The following is a 27,016-nucleotide window of genomic DNA, read 5'->3' on the forward strand; positions in this document are numbered from 1 at the left end:
TGTTCCTAAAACTTGGATAGGCGACAAGACTTTTGTCAGGTAGTGTAGAAGGACTGAATTTAATGTTTAACTTAAATTGTTTAAATTCAGCCCATAAAAATGGTTTGCAACCATCAACCTTAAAAAAAAAAGTAAATCCAAGGACTAATTTTTTTCAGTGTTAGGCATTTGTCATCATTGCACAGTCCAGATTTACAGTGAAGTTTTAATGGAAAACAGCTTATAAACACTTGATGTTTTGTAAGACGTTGTAGGTTGTTCTCTAATGTTCACTGTTTCATCACATGTATGTTGTGTTTAGCTTAAAGTTCAAGGATCTTGGGCTTTGGTGAGCAGACAAATGGATTCATCAGAGCAGAAACAAGCATTTGTCTCAACACTGACTCAGTTTCACATACATGCCTTATCACACGGACTGACCAACAGGAATGAGGGCATCAGCCAGGTGTGTATTTGCAATACTTAAACACTTTCTATGATCACAGTTTTCGTATCTTAGTATACTCTTCCTTCTCTCAAATACTTTCAACAACCTAAAAGAGGGCTTAGTTCATCCAAAAAATGAAATTCTGTTATTAATTATGACCCTAATGTTGTTCCAAACCCATGAGACAGACCATCAGAACACAAATCAAGATATTTAGGATAAAATCAAACAGCTTACTGATCCTCCATAGACAGAACAGATTCTAAAACAGTCCAGAAAGGTACTGAAAACATAAGCAAAACATTCCATGAGTCATGAGTAGGGCCAGACAGAATCTGCTGACATTTTTGTGCCATTTCTTTGGAGAATTTTGTGAAAAATCTGTGAATTTATCCGGAATTATTTTGGGAGTATCTTAACCAAAAACTTAAAATATGAAATTTAAAAACAATAGCTTTTAAATTTTTAATTTAATGTTTACAATGCAAATCCAATTAGATCCACTTGCTTGGTAAACAAAACAAGTCATCTTCTTCAGCTGAACCTTACGAAAGCAGAAATGCTTGAAGTTTCTGCCAACCTGACTCCACATCACAACTTTTCAATCCAGATGGACGGGGCAACCATTACTGCATCCAAAATGGTGAAAAGCCTTGGAGTAACGATTGATGACCAACTAAACTTCTCTGACCACATCTCTAGAACTGCTCGATCATGCAGATTCGCACTCTACAACATCAGAAAGATCCGACCCTTCCTATCTGAACATGCAGCTCAACTCTTTGTTCAAACTCTCGTTCTTTCCAGACTGGACTTGTCACGTTTGCGTGATCAAAACAGGAACAAAAACAAAAAGGTGCGGATCCAAGTGCAGATGTTCATATACAGTGAAAAAACGAGGTGATCAAAATACAAAGTAACAAACAAACGACAAAAACAGAAACTAAAACAGAGACAAGGCTCAGAAACAATAACACTAGACTTAGGCAAAATTACAAAAACACGATCACGAACAACGAACTATGAATACAAGACTTACTGGATACTCGGACAAGGAAGACAATGTAGACAACGACGCGATGCAAAACAGAGGTGAAATGGTTGTAAAAATAGTCCAGATAATCAACGGTAACACAGAACAGATGAGATGACAGGTCAGTGTAGGTGTTCCGGTGTATGCGCGTGGTATGTATGAGAATGTAGTTTTTACTGGGACGCTGTAGTGCCTACAAAGTCCTAGTGCACTACAGCGCCCTCAGGTGGTCACAGACGGATGTGACAGGACTATTGCAACTCTCTACTAGCCGGTCTCCCAGCTAACTCTATCAAATCTCTTCAGATGCTTCAGAATGCAGCAGCACGAGTGGTCTTTAATGAACCTAAAAGAGCACATGTCACTCCACTACTCATTCGTTTGCACTGGCTGCCAGTTGCTGCTTGCATCAAATTCAAAGCTCTGATGTTTGCTTACAAAGCAATTTCTGGCTGCGCCCCTTTTTATCTGCTCTCACTTCTGCAGATTTATATGCCCTCCAGAAACTTGCGTTCTGTGAATGAACGTGGCCTTGTGGTTCCATCCCAAAGAGGGAAGAAATCACTTTCGCGAACGCTCACGCTCAATTTGCCCAGTTGATGGAATGAACTCTCTAACTGCATCAGAACGGCAGAGTCACTCACTGTCTTCAAGAAACCACTAAAAACTCAACTATTTAGTCTCCACTTTCCTTACTAATATACAACGCCCTCTCTGACTCCTCCACTAACTACAAAAAAAAAAAAAAAATTTACTAATGCTTTCCTTCTTAGACTTTACACACCTAAAACTTGCCTACAGCACTTATTCATTGTTGCTCTTATAGTTGTGTAAATTGCTTCCTTGTCCTCATTTGTAAGTCACTTTGGATAAAAGCGTCGGCTAAATGACTAAATGTAAATGTAAGTCTATCATATAATAGATCTACTAAAAGACAGAAAATATTACTTTATAACCTGTATTATAAATAAATCTTTCATATTAGTCAATAATATTACTGAGTGTTATTTAAAAACTGAATAAATATAAATTTACACACATTTACACAAGTAAATAAATAAGTCTGCACAGATTTCGTGTGGGCCTTGTCATGAGTGGTTTAATCATTTTCTGAAGCCATGAGAATAATTTTATGTACACAAAAAACTAATCCTTCCTATATCATACACAATGCGATATCAATGATGAAGCTATATTTTGTGCAGCACTAATGAGAGAACAATCTGATTATTATAGTTTTATAGAGCACACAAATGTGTTCTAGTAACTTCTTAAATTACGATTGAACCACTGATGACATGTGGACTGTTTTGACTATGATCTTGGTGTCTTATGGGCTTTAATGGCCCGTTTCCACTGAGTGGTACAGTACGGTTCAGTTCAGTATGCTTTTATGGCCATTTCCACTGTCAAAGGATACCTAAAAGCGAACCGTACCATACCACATTTTGGTTAGCCTTTGCAAAGGGTACCTAGCACAAAGGAAGGGTACCAAAAGGCGGAGCGAGACGCGCAGCTGAACTGTATTGGTATACAGAGATATGTCACTCGCAGAAGCAGGAGAATAAAAACAAGGGAACTGACATTTTTAAAAAACACAGCCAAGACATTACACTGCAATAATAGTAATAATAATAATAATAATAATTAAAAAAAAAATATATATATATATATATATATATATATATATATATATATATATATATATATATATATATATATATATATATATATATATATATATATACATACATACATACATACATACACACACACATATGTGTATATACACACACATATATATACACACACTGTATATATATATATATATACATATATATATATATATATATATATATATATATATATATATATATATATATATATATATTGCTTGTTTTATAAGCCCATCTAAAAGTGCTAGCCGTTTCCCATTCTCCAGAGAACTCACCGCGCGTCTATACTTGAAATAACAAACTCCTTGATGATAATAATGTGTGCATGATTATTTAAGTGCTTCTGACATGCGATCGTTTCAGAAACGAAAGTGAAGCACGACAAAACAAAGGAGAAGCCTGAAAAAACAAAGGAGCAAATGATTCTTCCAGCAACCTAAAATAAGAACAAACTGTCATGTTTATCTATTATCATCACCTTTTGAACTATTATGAGCTCGAAATGACGGAATTACTCTCTAACAAAGGTTACATGTGTGAGTGAAGGTTAAAGATGCAGATCAGAGGTTTGCACTGACTGTAGGCTATATGTTGCGTGTTGTTTTTGAACCCAGATAAGGACTAAATGTATGTTGTGTGTAGTTTTTTTCTGTAATTGGTAACTTATATGACCCGTACATATTTGCTAGAGTAAAAATGAGGTTGTCTGTAACTTTCTGTAGTACACCACGCCCACCAAAAGGGTACCATGGCAGTGGAAACGCAAACCTGATAAAGGTGACCTGTTCCGAGCCATACCGTACCGTACTGTACCGCTCAGTGGAAATGTGCTATAAATGTTTTGTGACCCATGCTGTCCATGGAGAGTCAGAGAGCTTATGTTCTGAAAATGAACATTTTTCTAACAAAGTGAAAGTAATTAATGACAAAAAAAAAAAAAAAATGGTGAACTTTCCCTTTAGTTATGTTGTCTTTCATCTATTGACGGATTCACCTACATCTCATGCTGTAATTTGAATACTCCCTTTGAAAACTGCCTCACTATACATACTTCTTATAGTTTGTTGTATTATTTTTTCATTGTTTTTGAGAGCTATTAAGTAAAATGTATGTGATATGAAATGTGTTGTGTTTTCTAAGGCCCACATTTCTACGAGCCACCGAAAGCCTGTAAATGTTTCAGTAACAGTAAGTGAGCACTGGCATGGTGACTCCAGCAGAGGGCAGGCCTGCGTCTTTATTTTACCCGGCCAGGTAAATGAAAGCATTTAACTTGTGCACTTTCACTAAACTTTCTTCTGACATAGTAGAATGAATGAGTGAATGAATGCATGAATAATAATTACAATTACCTATGGACATCATCTGTTTTAAATCACATAGATATTAACCAATTTTGTTTACTAGTAGCCCTAAAATGCTCCTGTCCCAACTGTTTTTGGAATGTGCTGCATGTCTGAATGACAGGAAAGGATGTAAATTTGCAAATGAAATGAAGTTGACTGGACAAAACATCATATATGTTGTGTACAAATAGTCTGCAATGGAATACAAGTCGAAAATAATTTGGAAATCACTACTTTCTTTTTTTATTTGCGTTTTCCATACTGTCCAAACCTTTTCTGATAGGGGGTTGCAAGGTCTTCTTACGCAGTACTGCCGCTCCCTATATGCAGGGCCTCAACTCCGGAGGGGGGCACCATCTCAGCTGCTCGAAAAATAATATTGATATTTATTTACTAATATCAACATAAACTGCTTGTAAATTAAACATCTATTGATAATATGTTGTTAAACACATTTAAAAAAATCATTTTAAGGCGGCAGCATAAAAAAACATGTGACGTATTTTTTCGTGCACGTGCAATACGTAAATAAAAAAATTTAAAATAAGAACAAATACCTCCTGAGGTATGAGGAGGGAAAAAATCTTTTCCAAAGTTAAAAGCATAGCAAAAAAATAATAAATAAATAAATAAATAAACATAAAAATATCTATTATTATTTCTAATAATGAATTTATTAATTTTTACGATTATGACAGTAAATAATACTTTAGATATTTTTCAAGACACTTCTATACAGCTTAAAGTGACATTTAAAGGCTTAATTAGGTTAAATAGGTCAACTAGGCAGGTTAGGGTAATTAGGCAAGTCATTGTTTAATGATGGTTTGTTCAGGATAAAATATAGCTTAAAGGGGCTAATAATATTGTCCCTAAAATGGTGTTTAAAAATTAAAAACTACTTTTATTCTCGCCGAAAAAAACAAATAAGACTTTCTCCAGAAGAAACAATATTATCAGACATACTGTGACAATTTCCTTGCTCTGTTAAACATTATTTGGGAAATATATGTAAAAAATAAAAAATAAGTAAAAGGACAGATTATAATTCTGACTTCAACTGATTGTAATTTGTCCGTGAAAATTTTTGTTCTTCCTCTCAGGAGGACTTTAGTCTTTGCAATGTCCTTCTCCTTCAGGACTGGAACAATTTCTAAGGTCATATTAACTTAACCACTTAAACTTTTTTTTTTTTAAATGCTTAAAGAACAACATTTAGAACAATACAAAAATAAATGGAGGAAAAGAAAAAAAAATACACACACAAAGAAAATAATAATAATAAAAATAAAATGTCAGGGGTTTACAGAACAAAACATGTACAAGACAATGTGTATATGTATATACTAACAGAGAAGGGCCTTGTGAAATTACAAGATCTTGAAGGTTTCAAGTAAAAAAGCGGTTTTAATGGCTTTTTTATTAGTGCTTTGCTTTATGATGTTTGTATAGTGTTTTTTAAAGTCCCCCTATATTTTGATTAGGGCCTCTGTGGATATGTATCCAGGTATGCTCACAGCTTGACTTCTCAGCAAAAACCATGATGAGCCTATACAGTAGGCTTCTTGAAAATCCATATGTGTGGGTGTGGCCTCATATGGAGATCCCTGTCTGTTTTCAAAACAAAATCAAAGAAATAAATACACTCTACAATAGAAAAAAAGGAAAATATGAATCTCTATCTTAGAGATAGGACTTGAGCAATAATTTGAAATCTTATGTACTGTAAATCAAAGGGATATTTCAATGAACATTTACTTTTGAATGTATTCGCTTTCAGACCATCTAGGACAGGGTTTTTCAACGTCTAAGACAGTGGGCCTCCCTTTTGACACAACTTATCCATTGGCGCCCCCCTCCTCCCAAATACGCACGCGCACACACACACAAACACACACACACACATATATACATATATATATATATATATATATATATATATATATATATATATATATATATATATATATATATATATATATACAGTATATATAAAGACACAGACAGATGTCAGACTGTTAACTCACTTTTATCATCATTTGCATGAAAGTGCAATTATTTACAGAGTAATTACAAGTATTTTAATATAATGTTTTTAAAACTAGGATGATGATTCAATATGAATAGAACAGATCCAAGAACTGTCCATCCCAGTCAAAACAGTCAAAGTTTAGCGGGTCTCATGCAGTCATTAGCCAAAATATCTTGACAAACCACACATAAAGGTCATGGTTCATCAGCTGGTCCTGTCCACGTAAATCCTAAACTCAAATACTGATCATCATATCGTCGTCTTTTGGGTTTAAGCCCTGAACTTGAAGGCTTTGAATCGGGGGGTCTCAGAAACCGATTTATTGTATTAGCAGGCATATACCTGTATTGGCAGGCTTGTCAAACAGAAGCGAATTCACAGCTATGGCCTTCTGGGTAAAAAAGGTTTTCTTGTATTTGACGTATTATTTTTTTAGCTTTGTTTAATTAAAACGTTTAAATATAATAAAAAATACATATAATAATTAAACTTAATAATTATATTTTTATTATATCATATGTTTTCCCGCGCCTCCCCTGACATGCTCTGGCGTCCCCCAGGGGAGGCGCGCCTCACACTTTGAAAACCCCTGATCCAGGATATAGGTAACCATACGAATAAGTGATTCATTGTTGATTACTATCAATTTGAGTGAAAGAATGAATACCTGTGGCTTTCAAAGATTCATTGCAATCTTATGAGGTTTGTATAAGATACTAGACGTTATATGCAAAGTTATTTCCAGTAATCCAATGCCTTGGTCAAACAGGGAAGACAGCAAATCTATGACTTTTGGGTGAGCTGTCTCCTTAAAGTGACTGATACTGTATGCATTGTGTCAGATGCAGACGCTTCTCCCTCTGGTGGAGATGGAGGGATGTGTTGCTGTAGCTCAGGATGGGAAATCTTACTCTCAAAACACAGAGCTCAAGTGGAAGGACAAGAGAATAACCCAAAGCATGAAATACCAGGTGTGGGATATTGATTGAGAAGTTGTTTGTTGTTCTGCCTTTCTTTTTTTTTTTTTTTAGTATATTTGAATCTGAGCTGTTTTGTGTGTTGTATAGTGTGGAGTCAAAGGAATGCACACACTGCTAGTGGAGCTGGGGGCTCAGAACGTCTCTCCATCTCCCTGTCCATCTCACTCTCTCTTGACCCAGATCCACACCAACCTGAGGGACCATCTGGAGCACCATGTTCAGATTGGCCTCTGTCCTCCACAACCTGTGAGATCACATGCTCACTGTTCAATAATACTAAAATAATAACTAAATACAAATTTAAGGAACGCTCCATTTTTATGGAAATAAGCTCATGTTATAATTCCTTTAGTGTTAAACTGTTGAGTTTTACCATTTTTCAATCCATTCAGCCCATCTTCAAGTCTGGCAGGAGCACTTTTAGCATACATCACTGAATTTGATTAGACCATTAGCATTTAGCTTAAAAATCTGGATGGAGTAAGAGCATTTTTATCTATTTAAGGCTTGACTTCTGTAGTTACATTGTGTACTAGCTAGAGGTTTAACGATTCACAAATCTATTTTTTTGGATTAAAAAAAACGGGGATGAGACAAGTTTATTTGCTTTCCATTTATTACACAAACAGCACTGCAAGAAACTTTTGGCTTTAAAACAATAGAATTTAGAACCTGTGACTTTATTAAAAATAAAGAAAGAACCAGATAAATGTAAATAGTAAAATATTCAGTACTGTGACTGTTACTACTACTGTTGCTGATAACACTAGATGTAGAAATCTAACATTAAAATTTGTACAATATATATTTTAGTCTTATTTTCGATAAATGATTCAGTTATTCACACAAAACTTCATGTTTTATTGCTAGATGGATCATTTTTGAAGAATTATTTAGTGGCATATTTTTGCCTACAACTTTCTTTTTTAAGCATCAAGTTAAATGCATATGATGGTGATTTTAATCTTTACCATAAACATCAGTGTTTATATTTAAACCATAAACTGTTCTCCCAGTACTTCAGTGTTATTTGACTCTTTGTAACTATTACAGCCTCCCCAGTCTAGGGTTGGGAAGGAGTAATAAAGTGGAGGAGGTTTAGATGTAGATTTTGCCTTCTACTGACTCAAAAAGACAAGTTTAGCGTGAAAAAAAAAATAGTATACATTTATCATAAAGAAGCAAACTAGCCTTCAGGAGGGGTCAGGGCCAACATAAACAAAACATCCTAACTTCCATATTTTAATCTAAACTAATAAATAAAAGAACAAAATACACAATTACTACAAACAATACACCAACTCCCTTGCTGTTCTTACACAGGAGAAAACTTAGACAAAAGAAAATTGGCAATCACCTCCCTACAGCTTCCTATAAGTTAACAATAAATCGAACAAACAATAAATAAAACTTTTTGCCACAATGATAAAGAAAATAAACTTTGATAGGATAGGTGTTAACCCACATGATTTGGCTAAACAAATCCTCTCACCAGAGGGTTAAGTCTCCACAGAGATCAACAATTTAACCACATCAAAAAGAACAAAACCCCAATTAAAAGCCAGCAGAAGGGATTCTTGCTCCAAGCCTCAATACTCCAAATGATCCCAGCTGTCTTATATACTCCAGCCAATCCTTCGGTGGACCAATCAGGACGGAGAATCCATCAGTAGAACCAATTTGCAGGGTTAACTGCACCTGATCAGAATTAACAACCTCATGGAAAGAGAGAGAAAATGAATACACAGTTGCTAGAAGAGACACTCATGGAACATAACACCCCCACCATAAATTTACAAACAAATAAAAGTTTGTATACCACTACAGTTTGCGTGTGCACCTAACTTTCAACTGAGTAGGCTCTTGACAAGGCATCAGCCACAACATTCCCTGAACCTTTCTTATGGGGAATGTCAAGATGGTATTCTTCGTCCATAAGAGACCACCGCATCAACCTCTGGCACTCTGCACTAACTCAACTTTATAACTCAAAAGACTTACGAATAAATATCTTAGGATTAATTAACATATACAAATCACCATCAGTTGTAATTTATGTTGCGTGGGTGTTGAGATCCTGATCTTTTAATGATTAAATGATCAATAAATAATTGATGCACTGAATGCATTAATGCAGGCCAAACAAGTAGTGACAGAAAACACTTTTTATAACCTAAGAACACATGCCGAATAACCTACCACAATTTCTTTCATCATCATTATATTTTACTGGGAAGCTTAAATGCTTTCGTACATGTGATTTGAATGATGTGGGAGGCGATCTCTATCTGCAATCGTTACAAATTTAGGATTAATCTACAAGTGAAAAAATGTATAAATCCATGGGCCACGTGTGTTCCGAACCATGGGTTGTGATTTGTATGACTCACAGATCAACTATTTATTTATTTGTTTAATTGGCAGGGACAGTGTACATTAATTAGCATTTCCAGAATTAGCCAGAAGGCTATTTTTCATCTGTTGTCCCTGAACAACCTAAAAAAAACAATACAAGATGCTAGGTTCATTCTAATTGGAATGATGACATGTCTGATTGTCTGTAAACCAGATTTTTAAATGTTTTTTGAACATATTAAAGGCGGTAAAATCTCTAATGCTGCCAGTGTAGCGGAGGCTAGCTAGTGAGTGAACCTCATCAGACGCTAGAGGTCATGGTCTTTAGCCGCCTTGGTAGAGCACCCGACTCCCATGTGAAAGGTTGCCGGTTCGATACCAGCTCGGAGCGGGTTGGGTGGGGTAGGACGGGCAGGGTTCCATTGGTGTCGTGCCCTGGATGGGAGTGAGGTTTAGGGGGGTGAGTGTAACGGAGGCCAGCTAGTGAGTGCTGTGCAGGTAAACCTCGATCCTCTGACCTCTAAAGGTGTTCTAGTGACAGATGCTAGAGGCCATGGTCTTTAGCCTCCTTGGTAGAGCACCCGACTCCCATGTGGAAGGTCGCTGGTTCGATACCAGCTCGGAGTGGGTTGGGTGGGGTAGGACCGGCAGGGTTCCATTGGTGTCGTGCCCTGGATGGGGGTGAGGTTTAGGGGGGTGAGTGTAACGGAGGCCAGCTAGTGAGTGCTGTGCAGGTAAACCTCAATCCTCTGACATCTAAAGGTGCTCTAGTGACAAACGCTAAAGGCCATGGTCTTTAGCCTCCTTGGTAGAGCACCCGACTCCCATGTGGAAGGTTGCTGGTTCGATACCAGCTCGGAGCGGGTTAGGTGGCGTAGGACCGGTGGGGTTACTCCAGGGACAGAGTTTCACTCCTGTGCAGCTGTAACTGAAAAGGCATCCTGACCTGTACCATCCTGGTACTTTTCCAGAGTGGGACAATACAGTCTCCTCGGTCTGCACGGCCTTGTTATTAAAACATGTGTCCTATATAGTCCAAAGGCTTAAACATTGCTTAATACACACAGAATGTACAACAATACACAAATATCTTTACATATGAATAAAATTAAGGATTAAAATGTTACAAAAATTATAATTTTCTACATAAATAACATAAAAACAAGTTTAGATTTATCCACTTGTTGGGTTGTGGAGATGTATGCATCAGTATATAGGGCATAAGACCAGGACGTGTGTTTTGTATAAAAATAATTTTTGACCGCACTTCATTATTATTGTTCATTTATTCATTTGCTGGAAATTGGAACTGAATTTAGAAAAAGTTTAAAACAAATCTTTGCCCTTAATAAACTAAATTAATTATGTATAGGCTAATGGATGTCTGTGCGTAAACCACGTTTTCCTATCCACGAGAGCGAAAGTAAAGAATGAGGAGGCTCATCTCTCATTCTCGCGCTGTAGATGCTCTGTTTAACTGTTTTCGTGCTAGCAAAGCGTTCAGTTTTTCCACTTAAAAAGTCTTCCATGTAAATGTGCAAATGCAAATGCGCTATGGCGCAATGCAACTGACTCTTAAAGGGAATGGGAGATGAGACTCTGATTGGTTTATTCTCAAAACACACCTATAACTCATTAAGAGAATAAGCTCAACCCTGTTAGACCATGAGCCGTGGCGCAGAGTATATATTTTTATCCTTAAAATAGCAAAAGTGGTTTCAGAGTTACCCTTAATGGGTTTGCACCCTGCGCCTTAGACTTCTTGCCTAGATCATTCAAATAGAGCCCTCTATTATTATTAAAAGTTGGGCCTGGATATCATTTATAAAAAAAAATACTTATGAAAAACTTTTTGTTGTTTATTTTATTTTCTTTTGTCGCAGGCTTTAATTTGGTCTGGATCTCACAGAGTGAACTCCGGCAAGGAGATGTTGTTGACTCACAGCCGCGTGTCTGTGTCTGGACATCCTCAGCACAGCACCTTCACACTGTCCCTCAGAAACACCAGCAGTAGTCAGCGCTCCAACTACTCACTGCTCACTGAGGTACTCACACACACTTCTGAATACACTGAGTTTCAGCAGGAATTTCAGTAGTTTCACCGTTTCAACTACGCTGTTCACAATTTCCTGCTGAATCTACTGTAACTTACTGGGAGGAGTTCACCAGTAACTTATTGTAAATTAATTACAGCAAAAACACTGACATTTGCAGCACCATTTAAATGCAAAGTTTCAGAAGTTTCATTTTATAGGTAATGATTAGAGGTGTGAAGCTATACTGGTCTAGCTGTTCGGTTCAGTTACGATTATCATGCCATCGATTCGGTTCAATTCGATATCTCGGTGCATCACGGTGCATTGACGAAGCTTTCCATACACAGTGTTATATTTTGTGTGTGTGGGGGGTGGGCTATAACAAGCTGTGTGTATAAACACACACATAGATACACAGCATCACGCTGTCTCTTGTTCACACACAAACATAAACAGCACCAAACAAATAAACACACTAGCACGTGCGCGCTTGCTTGCTCGGGAGCGATATTGTGAGACCGCCCACTCCTGTTCAAATTACACCAGAGTTACCGACCTCTTCCGTGCTTTACTGCGAAATTTATTCCCGTCCTGCAAGAAACCTGGTCGGGTACCGGGAATGCAGACCTATATCCAGAAGTATTGCTGTAACAGCTGAGAGGAAAAGTCACGACAGCAGCCGAGAGGAAAAGTCACACCAGCAGATGAAATGGGCTACAGTTAGAGAGAAAAAGAGAGAGAAATGGAGTTCACTTTCATTCCCTCAATCGCAGACAAATAGGCGCTTCTGCTGTAAGTGTCAGTGAAAGACTGTCCAGAAAACACACACACGCAGTGAAATTGTCCTATGTTAGTACATAATAACCGGTTATGATTATTACTGAACCGATACCGAATTGTCCGCGTCTGCATCGCGGTGCACCGAAGAAACTATTAATTTTGACACCCCTAGTAATGATAAGGTTATTAGCTTTGTTTCATCATTATTTAACCAATTTACCTGATTACTAGCCATAAACTGCTCATATCCTAACTTTTTTGGAATGTATTGGAGGTCTGAATGGCAGGAAAGGATGTATATTTACAAATGAGATGACGTTGACCAGATAAAACATGAAATATTTTGTTTTCACATAGTCTGCAATGAAATACAAGTCAAAGTTTTCATACTGTCCCAACTTTTTCTGATTTGGGGTTGTATTTGTGGTAGAAAACTTACATGATTTTACATGAACTTAACATGATCCTAATTTAATATTATTATGATTTTTATCAAAAACTAAACAAAGCAAAAAAATAAATTATTTTTGACCCAAAGCACATTTACAATGCACGATTGGTTTTGTGGTCCAGAGAAACATTTATAGTAGTATAGAATAGTCACATGAACGCTGTGATGCAAACAGTAATTATGGGATCGATTTGACCATGGCAGAGTGCAAGAATGATGCATTACATTAAGTAGCTTTGCAACTTGAACCCCTAACTAGCGTGACTAGCAGAAAGCTTCTCAGTGGTGAGTTTTTATTGAGCTTGTCTAACTTTATAGATAAGATGCTATGAGTGTGTCATTCTTTTTACGTAAGCCGTAACATTCTCACCATCTGAATGAATGAGAAGTAGATTTGCCTTTGTCGCACAGAAAACAGTGTCTTGCTGTCATTTGGAGCAAAACACTTCCAGACTTCTGCAAGAAGAGTTTGAGAGCAGGTCAAAGCATTGTCAAGACTATAAACAAGCATAATGCTAATTTGTTACTGTATTTAGGTTTGTGCTGGAATTAAAAATACAACTTTATTGACAAATCATTTCAGGATCTATTCTTTATTTATAACAGTACTACTCAACAAAAGGCGCCAACAGTGATGTATTTAGAGAATTTTGCAGTTTTTACCCCCCCCCCCCCCCTCTCCAGAAATATATATATATAGGGCTACAATTTTATGAGCCTGGGTTAAATTTTTCATCTTCAATGTGTGCGAAAAGCACAAGTAGGAAATAATATCAACCTCTACATAAAGAATTGCAAGTTTATTGGCATCTTTTCACTTGTCAAAAATAACAGTAAGAGCAGAGTGATATGACACGATGCATAAACATGCATCAAACACTTATATTAAGCCATTTACATATGTTTGTTGCTTCATTACATTCACTTGTTTGCAAGTTTCATAATATACATGTTAAACTGATAAAAAATATTGGTAACACTTTAGAATAACTATCCGTTATAACTAGTTAATAGACCATTCATAAACTGTTAGTTAACAAGTTATACATGACTTGTTAAACAAAAGTTAATAGTTTGTTAATTATCTATAATTGTGCCTTATAGATGGCTAATAGATAACTTACAAGCTGTTAGTTAACAAGTTGTAAATGACTTCTTAACTGTATTTGAATGATTTATAAATATACCTAATCAATTAGTAATAGATCATGAACAAGCTGTTAGTAAATAACTTAATAAAGGCTTGTTAAGTATCAGTTAATAGTGTATATATGTTATTGGGACATTATTCTAAAGTTGCAGCTATTCTTCATTTATTAATTGTTAGTAAATGAGGAATAGTTGCAACTTTAGAATAACGTCCCCATAACATGCTTAAGCTAATAACTATCACTTAACTATTATATTTACTCACACTTTACAGATCAGTTGTTCACCATCTAATAACACCAGTCAAACTTTTTTATTAGACCACTGGTGTAATTTAAAATTTGTATTTATTTTGTTTCCATGTTTAGCACTTCATGGGTTTGTATTCTTGCATACTGCTGTACTGCCATGTGATGGTTCAGTATGTGTGTTTCTATACATTAAACACAACGTTTAACATTTCATCTGTGGAGTTTCTTTGGTAAAACACAGCACACAGAAAAGCCTATAAGTGGAACAAAATTTCGAAACAAACATTTTATATTTTAAATATCACATCAAATTTCTGTAGCTTGAACTTACTCCATCCATTTGCAGTTCTACAAAGATTCACTGGTATTAGTAGATGGTTAACAAACGATGAACGATCAACTCTCGTCTGTAAAGTATGAGTAAATATAATAGTTAAGTGTTAGTTGTTAGCTTAAGCATGTTATTGGGACGTTATTCTAAAGTTGCAACTATTCCTCATTTACTAAAAGTTAATTAATGAAAAATAGCTGCAACTTTAGAATAACGTCCCAATAACATATACACACCATAACTGATACTTAACAAGTCTTTATTAAGTAATTTACTAACAGCTTGTTCATGATCTTTTAATAATTTATGAGGTATATTTATAAATCATTCAAATACAGTTAAGAAGTCATTTACAACTTGTTAACTAACAGCTTGTAAGTTATCCATTGCCCATCTATAAGGCACAGTTGTAAATAATTAACAAACTATTAACTTTTATTTAACAAGTCATTTAAAATTTGTTAACTAACAGTTTATTAATGGTCTATTAACTAGTTATAACGGATAATTATTCTAAAGTGTTACCAAAATATTGACATAAACACCCGGTTCTTTATTTGGAAGACAATAACAAATAAGAAAAATAAAAAAAGCGATAGAGATGTATTTAGAAAATGTTTCATTTTTAAAGCGTATGAAAGTACAGAAGTGAATATCAACCTCAACATAACTGGATGCATTATTGGCATCTTTTCAGAGGGGAGTCATATGACACAATATATAAATGTGCATCAAACACTTATATTAAGGCATATACATGTGTTTATTGCCTCATTTAACACAATATAGATGTTAAACTGATGAAAAATCCATTTAAACAGACCTAAACAGACTTATACCCCTTCATGGGTGGGGAAAGAGGGTCTGTTCTTTATTTGGAAGACGATAACTTTATATATTGTACACTTAGATCTTTTTCACAATCATAATAGAGCACTTTACATTAAAATATAGGGGTACTTCACATTCAAAAAGAATAAATGGGCACTTTAAATGTATTTCTGATGTGTTCAAAATGTAGTTTCAGTACTGTAAAACTGTAAAAGCCTGTGGAATTTCCTCACCATGATAGAAAACAAATGTGTGTGATTTACAGTGGCAGGTAGGAAACTGGAGTGTGGAATTGGCCAGCAGTTCCATGGTTTCAGGAAGGAGTGTGGCGGTCCAGGTTCATGCAAAACTAGACCGCAGCGAGTTGCTCTGGCTGCAGGGGGCGCTGGGAAAACGCTGCCTACGAGCTGCTGCTGGATACCACACTGGTAATGATTCTAGTTAACTCTATGAAATATACTACATTTTAAGGCCTCTAAAATATATCATAACCATATCGTTTTTATGCTGGGAAATGTTTTTAAGATAAATCTAAGATGACTGCAGAAGCATTGATAACACTTTAACAATAAGGTTGTATTAGTTAATAGTAAATGAATTTACTAACATGAACAAACAATGAATAATACATTTATTCATGTTAGTTAATGAAAATATAATTGTTTATTGTTAGTTCATGTTAACTCATGGTGCATTAACTAATGTTAACTAGCGTGAATTTGGATGTTAACCAGTTAAACTCTGCTGTTATTTTAGGATTTCCGCCTGGATTTTGCCTACCCAAATTTAAAAGCTTCCCAAATCCACATGCAGAGGTGTAAATGCAAAAATTTGGTCTCATTTTAAAGAAAACCCTTTGTATTTTCATAAAACACTATTGAGAGTGTTTAAAATATCTGTATATGTTGTCTGTATTATAATAAACACCTAAAAAAGAGGTGCTTTTTATATATTTTTTTTTATAAAATCAAATTTGAAAGTGTACCTTTTAGGTTCTGTGTGGTCTAGGGTGCTGTAGTTAATTTTGGTGGTTCCTGCACATGTCTGTAATCATTGGAAAAAAGAAAAATGTCTCCACCATAATCTATGCAAAAGTTATTGTATTCCAACTGATGAGAGGTGCTATACAAGCCACAGGGATCGATCATTGTGTTCATATTTCACTATTCTTTTAATTCACATAATTCACTGTGTTTGGACCACATCAGACACATAATGCACATCACCTCAAAAACAGAGTAGAAATGGCCCTGAAGCGCACTGCATAAGGTAAGAGATAACAGCTGTCTGTGCTATCTGGGGCTGCTTATTGATCATAAATGTATTGTTTTCACCTTTGCGCCAAGGAAACACCGCGATTCATTCGCAACTGTTTGATATGTGAATATAATTCAGTAAAAAGAATGCTAGAACCGTATGAGCACCGGCAAGAGCTTTCATTAGAGCTATAACTTGTACATGTGTCATATGAAAAATATGAAAATTAACCAATGTAAAATACCTAGCTCGGGTATCCAAAATACTGTGTATTTAAGTGTAAATAACTTTTGTACAGTAGAAAAAAACCCAAAGTGATGCATATGTGCATAAAATATACATTCCACACTTTCAAACGCCACCACTTAATGGGGTCTGCAATGCTAGCCCTTTAAATCTTAAAGTAAAAGTCGATGAAGTCACTGACCCAGTACCATGTTCGCGGAGTTTAACTGTTAATAAAGCATTAGTAAATGCTAAACTATGATTGATAAATGATGTACAGTGTTCATAGTTAGTTCATGTTAGCAAAAACATTAAACTAATGAAACCTTATTGTAAAGTGTGACCCAATTTTGTTTAAGAATGTAAAAGACGACTTCCGGTTTGGCAATGTGAGAAGACGACGCCTATCAACAGAGCTCCCGATCATTTCTGATAATATAACTTTAAATAGTGGCATTTAAATAATCTAAAACGTTTTTTTTTAAGTGTTAAAACAGTGCTTAACACGAACGTGTCGAGACTACATGATGAGCAAGAATAAATCAGCCGCAAATGCCCCGCCAACGACGAGAACCAGCGTGGCTAGCAAATTAGCCACGATGGCTACCGCGGCCAAATCCGAAGAAACCCAAGAAGACGATAACGGCGTAACAATGAGCCAACTCGTAGCAGAACTAACAAAGCAACGAACCTCGATAAAAGAAGACATCTCAGCTCTGATTCAAGAATCAATAGTGTCTCTTCAGACATCGGTCAATGCCTTGACGGAAACGATGGCGAGTTTCCAGTCTCGCTTATGCGCCACAGAGACACTCGCGAGCGAAAACTTTTCAGCGCTGGCTGCGGCCGAAAAAACTATTAAAGCCCTGAAAGAGCAAAACACGACACTATTGGATCGAGTGGACGACTTGGAAAACCGGTCGCGGAGAGCAAATCTCAGGATTTTAAATATCCCGGAGAACAGCGAGAAAGGTCAGCCGACTGTTAAATTTGTGTCCGAGATGCTAATGGAAATCATGGGTGAAGAAGTCTTCGAAAAACCTCCAGAATTGGAACGAGCACACCGTTCGCTCGGTCCAAAACCACAGGATGGCCGACCTCCTCGACCACTTGTCGTGTGTTTTCACAGATTTCAAGAGAAAGAAAAAGCACTAAGATGGGCCAGGCAGAATGAGGTAAAATACAAGGGCTCGACTTTGAGGATTTATCCTGACATCTCCGCCGATCTCGCCAGAAAGCGTGCCATGTTCAAAGATGTCAAACAACTGCTGTATCAAAAAAAGGTACGATTCCAGTTACTGCATCCTGCACGGCTACGAGTTCATTATGAAGAACAAACTTTCCTTTTCGATACGCCAGAGAAAGCGCAGCAATTTTTCGACCAGCGGATTGCTACACATGATAACTCTTGACTTCACAAACACTGTGAACTGATGAAGGATCACGTTGACTTTCAGACACTGAACTTGTAAGATACATAATATATTTAACTGGGCTGCTATGCAGATTGTTTAATATAAATAGATATCCGCGTTGAACAATTCTGCAGTAAGTTGAGATATGTTTTATCTAACTTTATTATTAAGGGAAACGTGTCTTATTATTATTTAAGATCTGCAGATACTTTATTTTTATTTATTTCTATTATGCAGCACTGTATTTATTAACGGTACTTAAACACATTTATTTGTAAGTTTGATTGGTCACTTTATGCCTAACTTATATTACTTTGGGAGCTTTGAGGAGAATAGAAGCACATAGACTTGGAATATCGGGAGCAGAGAGAAGTTTGTGAACTGCGGTTTGTCATTGTTCAAAGGGCAAATCTAGATTGTATTATAGTTTTTGTTGTTTACCAAGATTCAACCACGTTATGTCGTTATTTTTATTATAATTTTTTTTCTTCTTTTTTTTTTTTTTTTTTTTTTTTTTTTTTCTTTCTCTCCCCCCAACTCCCCAACCCACACCCAATATACAAAGTTTGGGTACATAGCTGTTGAATAAAAATGGCAAACACAGGCGATAAGGAAAACACAAAAAGTTCAGCAGTACGCTTTGTTAGCTGGAATGTTAGAGGGTTAAACGGACCAGTGAAAAGAACTCGCATATTTACACATATTAAAAAATTAAAAACAGAAATAGCCTTTCTACAGGAAACTCACTTGCGTGTTGAAGACCATAATCGACTTAGGAAAAATTGGGTTGGTCAGATTTATCACTCCAGCTTTAATCACAGAACAAGGGGAGCTGCAATCATAATCCACAAAAAAATACAATTCATTGCATCTGAAACTATTTCAGACCCTCAAGGACGATATATTATTGTATCCGGGCACCTTTTTGAGGTACCAGTTGTCTTGGTCAGTGTCTACGCACCCAACTGGGATGACGTTAACTTTGTGAAAAAACTTTTTTCCTTGTTACCAGATTTAAACTCTTTCCATCTCATACTTGGTGGAGATCTGAATTGTGTAATGGATACAACTATGGACCGTTCCAACCCTAAAATTGTACCTCTTTTAAAAATGTCTCAAATATTTGCCGGATATATGAATCAGATTGGCTGCATAGATCCATGGAGGTTTTTATTTCCAGATAAAAAGGTATTCTCATGTTTTTCACATGTTCACCAGACGTATTCGCGGATAGATTATTTTTTTGCTGATAAAAGACTTATCCCGGCAATAAAAAACATAGAATACTCAACTATTATTGAATCCGATCATGCCCCTGTAATTTTTGATATTTGTTTTTCATATAACTATACAACAAGACCAGTATGGAAGCTAAACACAACCTTACTCTCAGACTCAAACTTTTGCAAATTCATATCTCGTGCAATTGACAATTTTTTAATAAATAATAAATCAGACTCGATATCACCATCACTATTATGGGAAACGTTTAAGGCGGTAATAAGGGGAGAAATAATATCATACTCAACCTCGCGTAATAAGGAGAGGAAACAAACTGAGGAGAAACTTATTGAATCAATACAGAAAATCGATCGCCAGTATGCTGATACCCCAACACCCGAACTGTATAGAGAAAAACTTAGTTTAAAGACAAAATATGAATTATTATCAACTGAAAAAACAGAACGTAACTTATTTTTTGCACGTGCTAGATTTTATGAACACGGCGATAAAGCAGGCCGTCTTCTCGCCCAACAATTAAAAAGTAAATCGGCATCTCAGGTCATCCCAAAGATTAAGAATACAAAACAAGACATTACAGTAGACCCACAAGAAATAAATAATATTTTTTATAAATATTACTCTAACCTGTACACCTCAGAATTCCCACAAGAAGACAGTCCCATGTCAACATTTTTATCTAATATTAATCTACCCACTGTTAAAATGGATCAAAGAAAGAACATGGATGAACCTTTACAACTTCAAGAAGTGGAAAATTCAATTAAAGCTATGCAGAGTAGTAAAACCCCTGGACCAGATGGATTTCCCATTGAGTTTTACAAAAAATTTTCCTCACAAATATGCCCTTTACTGTTAAATATGTTTAACCACTCGTTTGAACAAACCAAATTACCTCCAACCCTTACACAGGCCCATATTACAGTTCTCCTGAAACCAGATAAAGATGCCCTTTACTGTAGCTCTTATAGACCTATTTCCTTACTAAATGTTGACGTCAAAATTCTATCTAAATTGTTAGCCTCAAGAATAGAGAACATAATACCAGAAATAATTTCACAAAACCAGACAGGCTTTATAAAGGGACGCCACTCATTCATTAACATCAGAAACCTCCTCAATGTTGTGCACTCTCCTGCATCAGAGGATAGTCCTGAAGTGATTATCTCTCTAGATGCAGAGAAGGCATTCGACAGAGTCGAGTGGAAATACTTATTTGCTGTAATGCACAAATTCGAATTCGGCTCAAAATTTATTTCTTGGATACGCTTGCTTTATCATCAACCAAAAGCAGCCGTACTCACTAATAAAATAGTGTCTCAATATTTCTCCTTGTCTAGAGGAACACGACAAGGATGCCCCCTTAGCCCTTTGCTATTTATTTTGGCTATAGAACCATTGTCAACAATACTCAAATCATCACAATCCATCAGGGGTATTAAAAGAAGGGGTGTAGAGTATAAAGTCTCTTTGTATGCTGATGATTTGTTATTATATATAACTGACCCACTATCATGCATCTCTGAAATTGATAAAATATTAAAAGAATTCGGTAATTTTTCAGGTTATAAATTAAACTTCTCTAAAAGTATATGCTTCCCTATAAATAATATGGCAGTTAAAATTGCAGATACTGACTTACCCTTCTGTTTCTCCAAATCGGGATTTAAATACTTAGGAATTAATATTACCCGTTCATACACAGATTTATTCAAAGCAAATTATAGTCCTATACTTAAAAAACTAGAATTAGATTTCCAAAGATGGAATGTTATTTATTTGTCTTTAGCAGGTAAAGTCAATTGTGTTAAAATGAATGTACTACCCAGATTATTGTACTTATTTCAAAGCCTCCCAATTTTCTTGCCAAAATCTTTTTTTCAGTCGACCAATAGACTACTGTCTTCCTTTATATGGGGTGGCAAAAAGCCAAGAATACGCAGAGACTTTCTTGAAAGACCTAAAGGAGATGGAGGACTGGCTCTTCCAAATCTGTTAAACTACTATTGGGCAGCAAATTTACAGAAAATAATCTATTGGTTAAAGTTCCCACATACAGAATGGTGTGAAGCAGAAGCTAAGTCTTGCAAATCAACTTCCCTACCAGCACTTATTACAATGAAGACACCTTTCTCACCATCACAATATTCTTCGAGTCCAGTGGTAATTTCGACCCTCAAAATATATAACCAATTTAGACAAGCACTTCAATTCCAAGACTTTTCTTTAGAAACCCCCATATGCAATAATCATCTTTTTCCAGCAGCCAACCTAGATGCTACTTTTAAGAAATGGCAGGACCTGGGCATACTTACATGTAGAGATTTTTTCATTGATAATATTTTTGCCAATTTCAATGACATGAGTAAAAAATTTAATCTTCAAAAATCAGACTTTTTTCGATACCTCCAGGTTCGCTACTTTGTTCAGACCCAGTGCTCTGTATTCCCTCAAATGCCTGCTGAATCTGGACTGGATCTAATTTTAAAGACCCCTGTACACCCCAAAGGTCTCATTTCCAAAATGTATAACCTCATTATGACATTCCATAATACAACATTAGAGAAGATTAAAACGGAATGGATAGAAGAACTAGGAATTAATATTTCTGAAGAAACTTGGGATAAAGCAGTTAAAATTATAAACAAGACTTCATCATGTGCACGTCTTAATCTGATTCAGATGAAAATTCTTTACTGTATTCACTACAGCAAAACCAAACTGGCCAAAATCTACCCCAATATAGATGAAACATGCGATCGTTGCAACTCATGCAAGGCAGACCTGACCCATATGTTCTGGTCATGTGACAAACTGAGACGATTTTGGTCTTCAATATTTGAAATTTTAAACTCAGCCTTCAATTTAAGAATTCAACCAAATCCGGAAATGGCTATTTTTGGAGTAACAAATGAGGACATCCATTTAGCTAAAGAAATAGAAAACGCCTTTGCCTTTGTAACATTAATAGCTAGAAGAAGAATTCTTATGGAGTGGAAATCACCAATGCCACCTAAACTGTCACTTTGGCTTAGTGATGTAATGCTATTTTTGAAAACAGAAAAAATTAAATATTTTCTCAGAGGATCAACCAAAAAATTTTTCAAAACATGGGACCCTCTAATAATTCATATTGAGACTAATGTACTCCTCCAACCATAAATTCCCAACCCCACCCCCACCCACCTTTTTTTTTCTTTTTTTTTTTTCTTTTTTTTTTTTTTAATTTACTTATTTATTTATTTTTTCAATTATTTATTTTTTCTGTAAATTTATTTTATTTTCATTTTTATTATTATTAATATATTTTTTATTTAATGCATTTCCTTTTCATCAATTTTTTTTATTTTTATTATTTTTTTATTTATTTATTTATTTTTTTTTATTATGTCAATTTGTCTTTTTTTTGTTCAATTTATGTATGGTTCAAAAAAAAAAAGAAAAAACGAAAATACCTTTGTAATTGAATACCTTTAATGTACTGTACCTTTTGTCAAAAACACAATAAAAAAAAAAAAAAAAAAAAAAAAAAAGAATGTAAAAGACCAGACAAGTTACAGGATGTGTTCCTTTTAAAATCATCACTATATTACAGTATATTGCATTATGTTTTAGCTTCCCACAAGACAGAGTTTTGATTATAAATGTATTTATATTTATATATTAAGTGTTTAAATGTCATGTTAAGACATATTACTGCAAGATATAGTGGCATATTATATATAAGTGACTCTATATACAATATAAAGTGTCAAAAAAGGTGTATTATATAAGGTACTATAATGTTATTTAAGGTATCATATAAGCCAAGGTATTATGACAAGTGGTATGGTAGATAGTAGGTATGTGGCATAGGTAAGTGCAAAGATTGTCTATAAATAGGTTTTATTTGCTCATTTATAAACACAAGAAGTACCCCTAAATTGATTTTGACCATATTTGGAATTTTTTTGAATATTAATTCACTCAGTTTTGACCATTCACATGGATGTGTGTGTGTGTCTGTGTATGTGTATGTGTGTGTGTGTGTGTGTGTGTGTGTATATATATATATATATATATATATATATATATATATATATATATATATATATATATATATATATATATATATATATTATTAGGGGCCAAGCACCGTAGGTGCGTAGGCACCTATTGCTTTCGTTAGTGTTCTTCTTCTTCTTCCGTTTCTTCCGCCGGATTTGAATGGCAGTCCATATAGGCGTATGCGAGAAAGTTGTATAATTTGGCACAATGATAGAGGACAGTATTAACATTAATCAGACCAAACATGAAGTCTTAAAATCCAACTCTCTAGCGCCACCACTTGTCCAAACTTTCACATACGTTTATCATCATAACTTTTGAACAGGATGGGCTACAATCAAATTTCTTTTTTTCTCTGATTCCTTGGCTCAGTCCAATTCAAACGCACCCTATGAGGTCATTTTCCGTCATTAATTTTTTCGCGCTATTTTAAATTATTCGAAAAACCTATTTGGTCGAACTCGTCCTAGGCCGTTTCTCTGATTATCACCAAAATTTAATCACATGATCTACAGGCCATGCCAACCAAAAGTTATGGAATTCAAGTTGATTTGACCAACCGTTTTTGTTTTACTTGCGATCAAATTTAACAAAGGACTTGCGAAAATGGACTTGAGACGATATCTCCGTAACGCATTCACCGATTCACACCAAACTTGGTGTGTGTTATGACAACTAGGGTCTGAGGTAACATGCAGAGTTTCGGCGTACTGCCCCCTAGTGGTCCGGAGATACAAAAAACTTGCTTTTTGGCTTATAACGTCTCAACCTTTCGTCCCAAACTCATAAAACTGGTGTCATTACATCCGGCAGAGCATGTCGAGTCGAATGATGTCTGATTTTCACAGGTCAGCCATTTTTGGCTAAAAATGCTATATTTTACCAACATATTCACATATCATTACAAAACATGGTAAGCATCTGGCACAATGATAGAGGACAGTATTAACAATAATCATACCAAATATGAAGTCTCAAAATCAAACTCTCTAGCGCCACCACTTGTCCAAACGTTCATGTATGTTTATCATGATAACTTTTGAACCAAATGGGCTACAATCAAAATTCTTTCCCCCCCTGATTCCTTGGCTCAGTCCGATTCAAACGCACCCTATGACGTCATTTTCCGTCATGAATTTTTTCGCGCTATTTTAAATTATTCGAAAAACCTATTTGATCGAACTCGTCCTAGGCCGTTTCTCCGATTATCACCAAAATTGAATCACATGATCTACAGACCATGCCAACCAAAAGTTATGGAATTCAAGTTGATTTGACCAACCGTTTTTGTTTAACTTGCAATCAAGTTTAATGTAGAACTTGCAAAGATGGACTTGAGACGATATCTCCGTAACGCATTCACCAATTCACACCAAACTTGGTGTGTGTTATGACAACTAGGGTTTGAGGCTATATGCAGAGTTTCGGCGCACTGCCCCCTAGTGGTCCGGAGATACAAAAAACTTGCTTTTTTGTTTTATAACGCCTCAACCTTTCGTCTGAAACTCATAAAACTGCTCTCATTACATCCGCCAGAGCATGTTGAGCCGAGTGATGTCTGATTTTTACAGGTCAGCCATTTTGGGCATCGACCATTTCGATTTTTGGTCAAAAATGCTATATTATACCAATACATTCACATATCATTACAAAACATGGTATGCATCTTCAACCCCATGCCCTGAAAGTCCTTAAAAACTTCTGGAGCAGCGCCACCTTTTGGTCAAAAGTGCTTGGCCCCTTAATTGCTGCTTGCAGCTATATTTATTATTATTATTATTATTATTATTTTTCCTTCAGAAACGTCTGATGACCTCAGATTGTTGCTCTGTTCGGAGGGGCATCACTGGTTCACCCTGGAGGCCCAGAGGGGTGGTGCTGGCATTGAGAACGAGACCCTTGCCCTTATTTCTGTTGGAGCAGCCAATCAGAGTCTGCTGTTTGGAGCCAAGGGATGCGGGGATTGCCTGTGGGCTGCGGAGGTGAGGACAGCAACAAGTTACAGCGTTGCATAATATAAAACATGCATAATATAAATCTGTCAGATACCTTGTAAAACATCATGCCTGGTTTGATACTATATCTCTACAGGCACGGCTCCAGCAGCTGGGGTCCCGGATAAGGAATAAACTGTTTGACAGATTTCAGAGACTTCAGCATCTTCTGTTAACGTTTAGAAGACAGGTTTGTTATATCTCACAGGCATATTGCAACTGCATCAAAGGGTAACTTGCTGACACTCGTTTTAAACCTGTGTAACTTTGTTCAGTTTACAGTGGATCACAAAAGACATTCCACTATATTTGCTTTGCCGTTTACGAATATAGAATAATAATAAATAATATTAGGAAATTATATAATTACTTCACTGTAGGCAATAGACTTAAAAGAGTATACATAATAGTATAGTCAAGTTACACTCACCGGCCACTTTATTTGGGACACCTTACTAGCACCAGGTTGGACCAACTTTTGCCTTCAGAACTGCCTTAATCCTTTGTGACATAGATTCTGGAAATATTCCTTAGAGATTTTGGTCCATATTGACGTGATAGCATCACACAGTTGCTGCAGATTGAATGATATGAATCTCCCATTTCACCACATCCCGAAGGTGCTCTATTGGATTGAGTTCTGGTGACTGTGGAGGCCATATGAGTACAGTGAACTCATTGACACGTTTAAAAAGCCAGTCTGAGAGGTTATCCTGTTGGAAGTAGCCATCGGATAATGGTTACTCTGTGGTCATGGTCTGAAAAAGAAAATATCCAGTGAGCAGCAGTTCTGTGTTTAAATGCCAGAGGTCAGAGGAGAATGGCCAGACTGGTTTGAGTTGATAGAAAGTCAACAGTAACTCAAATAACCACTCGTTACAACTGAGGCATGCAGAAGAGGATCTCTGAACACACAACATGCGGAACCTTGAAGCGGATGGGTTACAGCAGCAGAAGACCACATCAGGTGCCACTCCTGTCAGCTAAGAACAGGAAACTGAGGCTACAATTTGCACAGGCTCACCAAAATTGAACAATAGAAAATTGGAAAAACGTTGCCTGGTCTGATGAGTCTCGATTTCTGCTCCAACATTCGAATGTTTGGGTCAGAATTTTATTGTTAACAACATGAAAATATTGATCTATCCTGCCTTGTAT

At 35.9% G+C, this 27,016-nt stretch overlaps 2 protein-coding genes across 9 annotated transcripts in view; both read left to right on the forward strand.

The window, feature by feature from the left end:
* xpr1b (xenotropic and polytropic retrovirus receptor 1b) overlaps positions 1 to 27,016 on the forward strand; it is a 573,636-nt gene that overhangs the window by 347,106 nt on the left and 199,514 nt on the right. The gene's annotated exons all lie outside the window — the stretch shown is intronic.
* The window catches only part of si:dkeyp-106c3.1, a 166,327-nt gene that overhangs the window by 98,706 nt on the left and 40,605 nt on the right, over positions 1 to 27,016 (forward strand). For all 8 annotated transcript variants that reach the window (XM_073922994.1, XM_073923008.1, XM_021466774.2 and 5 more), the window contains 8 exons: positions 302 to 445; positions 4,277 to 4,390; positions 7,357 to 7,485; positions 7,582 to 7,740; positions 11,733 to 11,894; positions 15,944 to 16,106; positions 25,665 to 25,846; positions 25,956 to 26,048. In XM_073922994.1, the coding sequence (XP_073779095.1) occupies positions 302 to 445; positions 4,277 to 4,390; positions 7,357 to 7,485; positions 7,582 to 7,740; positions 11,733 to 11,894; positions 15,944 to 16,106; positions 25,665 to 25,846; positions 25,956 to 26,048 (1,146 nt within the window). The remainder of the gene's footprint in view (positions 1 to 301; positions 446 to 4,276; positions 4,391 to 7,356; positions 7,486 to 7,581; positions 7,741 to 11,732; positions 11,895 to 15,943; positions 16,107 to 25,664; positions 25,847 to 25,955; positions 26,049 to 27,016) is intronic.

This window comes from Danio rerio, chromosome 2 (assembly GCF_049306965.1).
Source record: "Danio rerio strain Tuebingen ecotype United States chromosome 2, GRCz12tu, whole genome shotgun sequence".
Classification (NCBI taxonomy): Eukaryota; Metazoa; Chordata; class Actinopteri; order Cypriniformes; family Danionidae; genus Danio; species Danio rerio.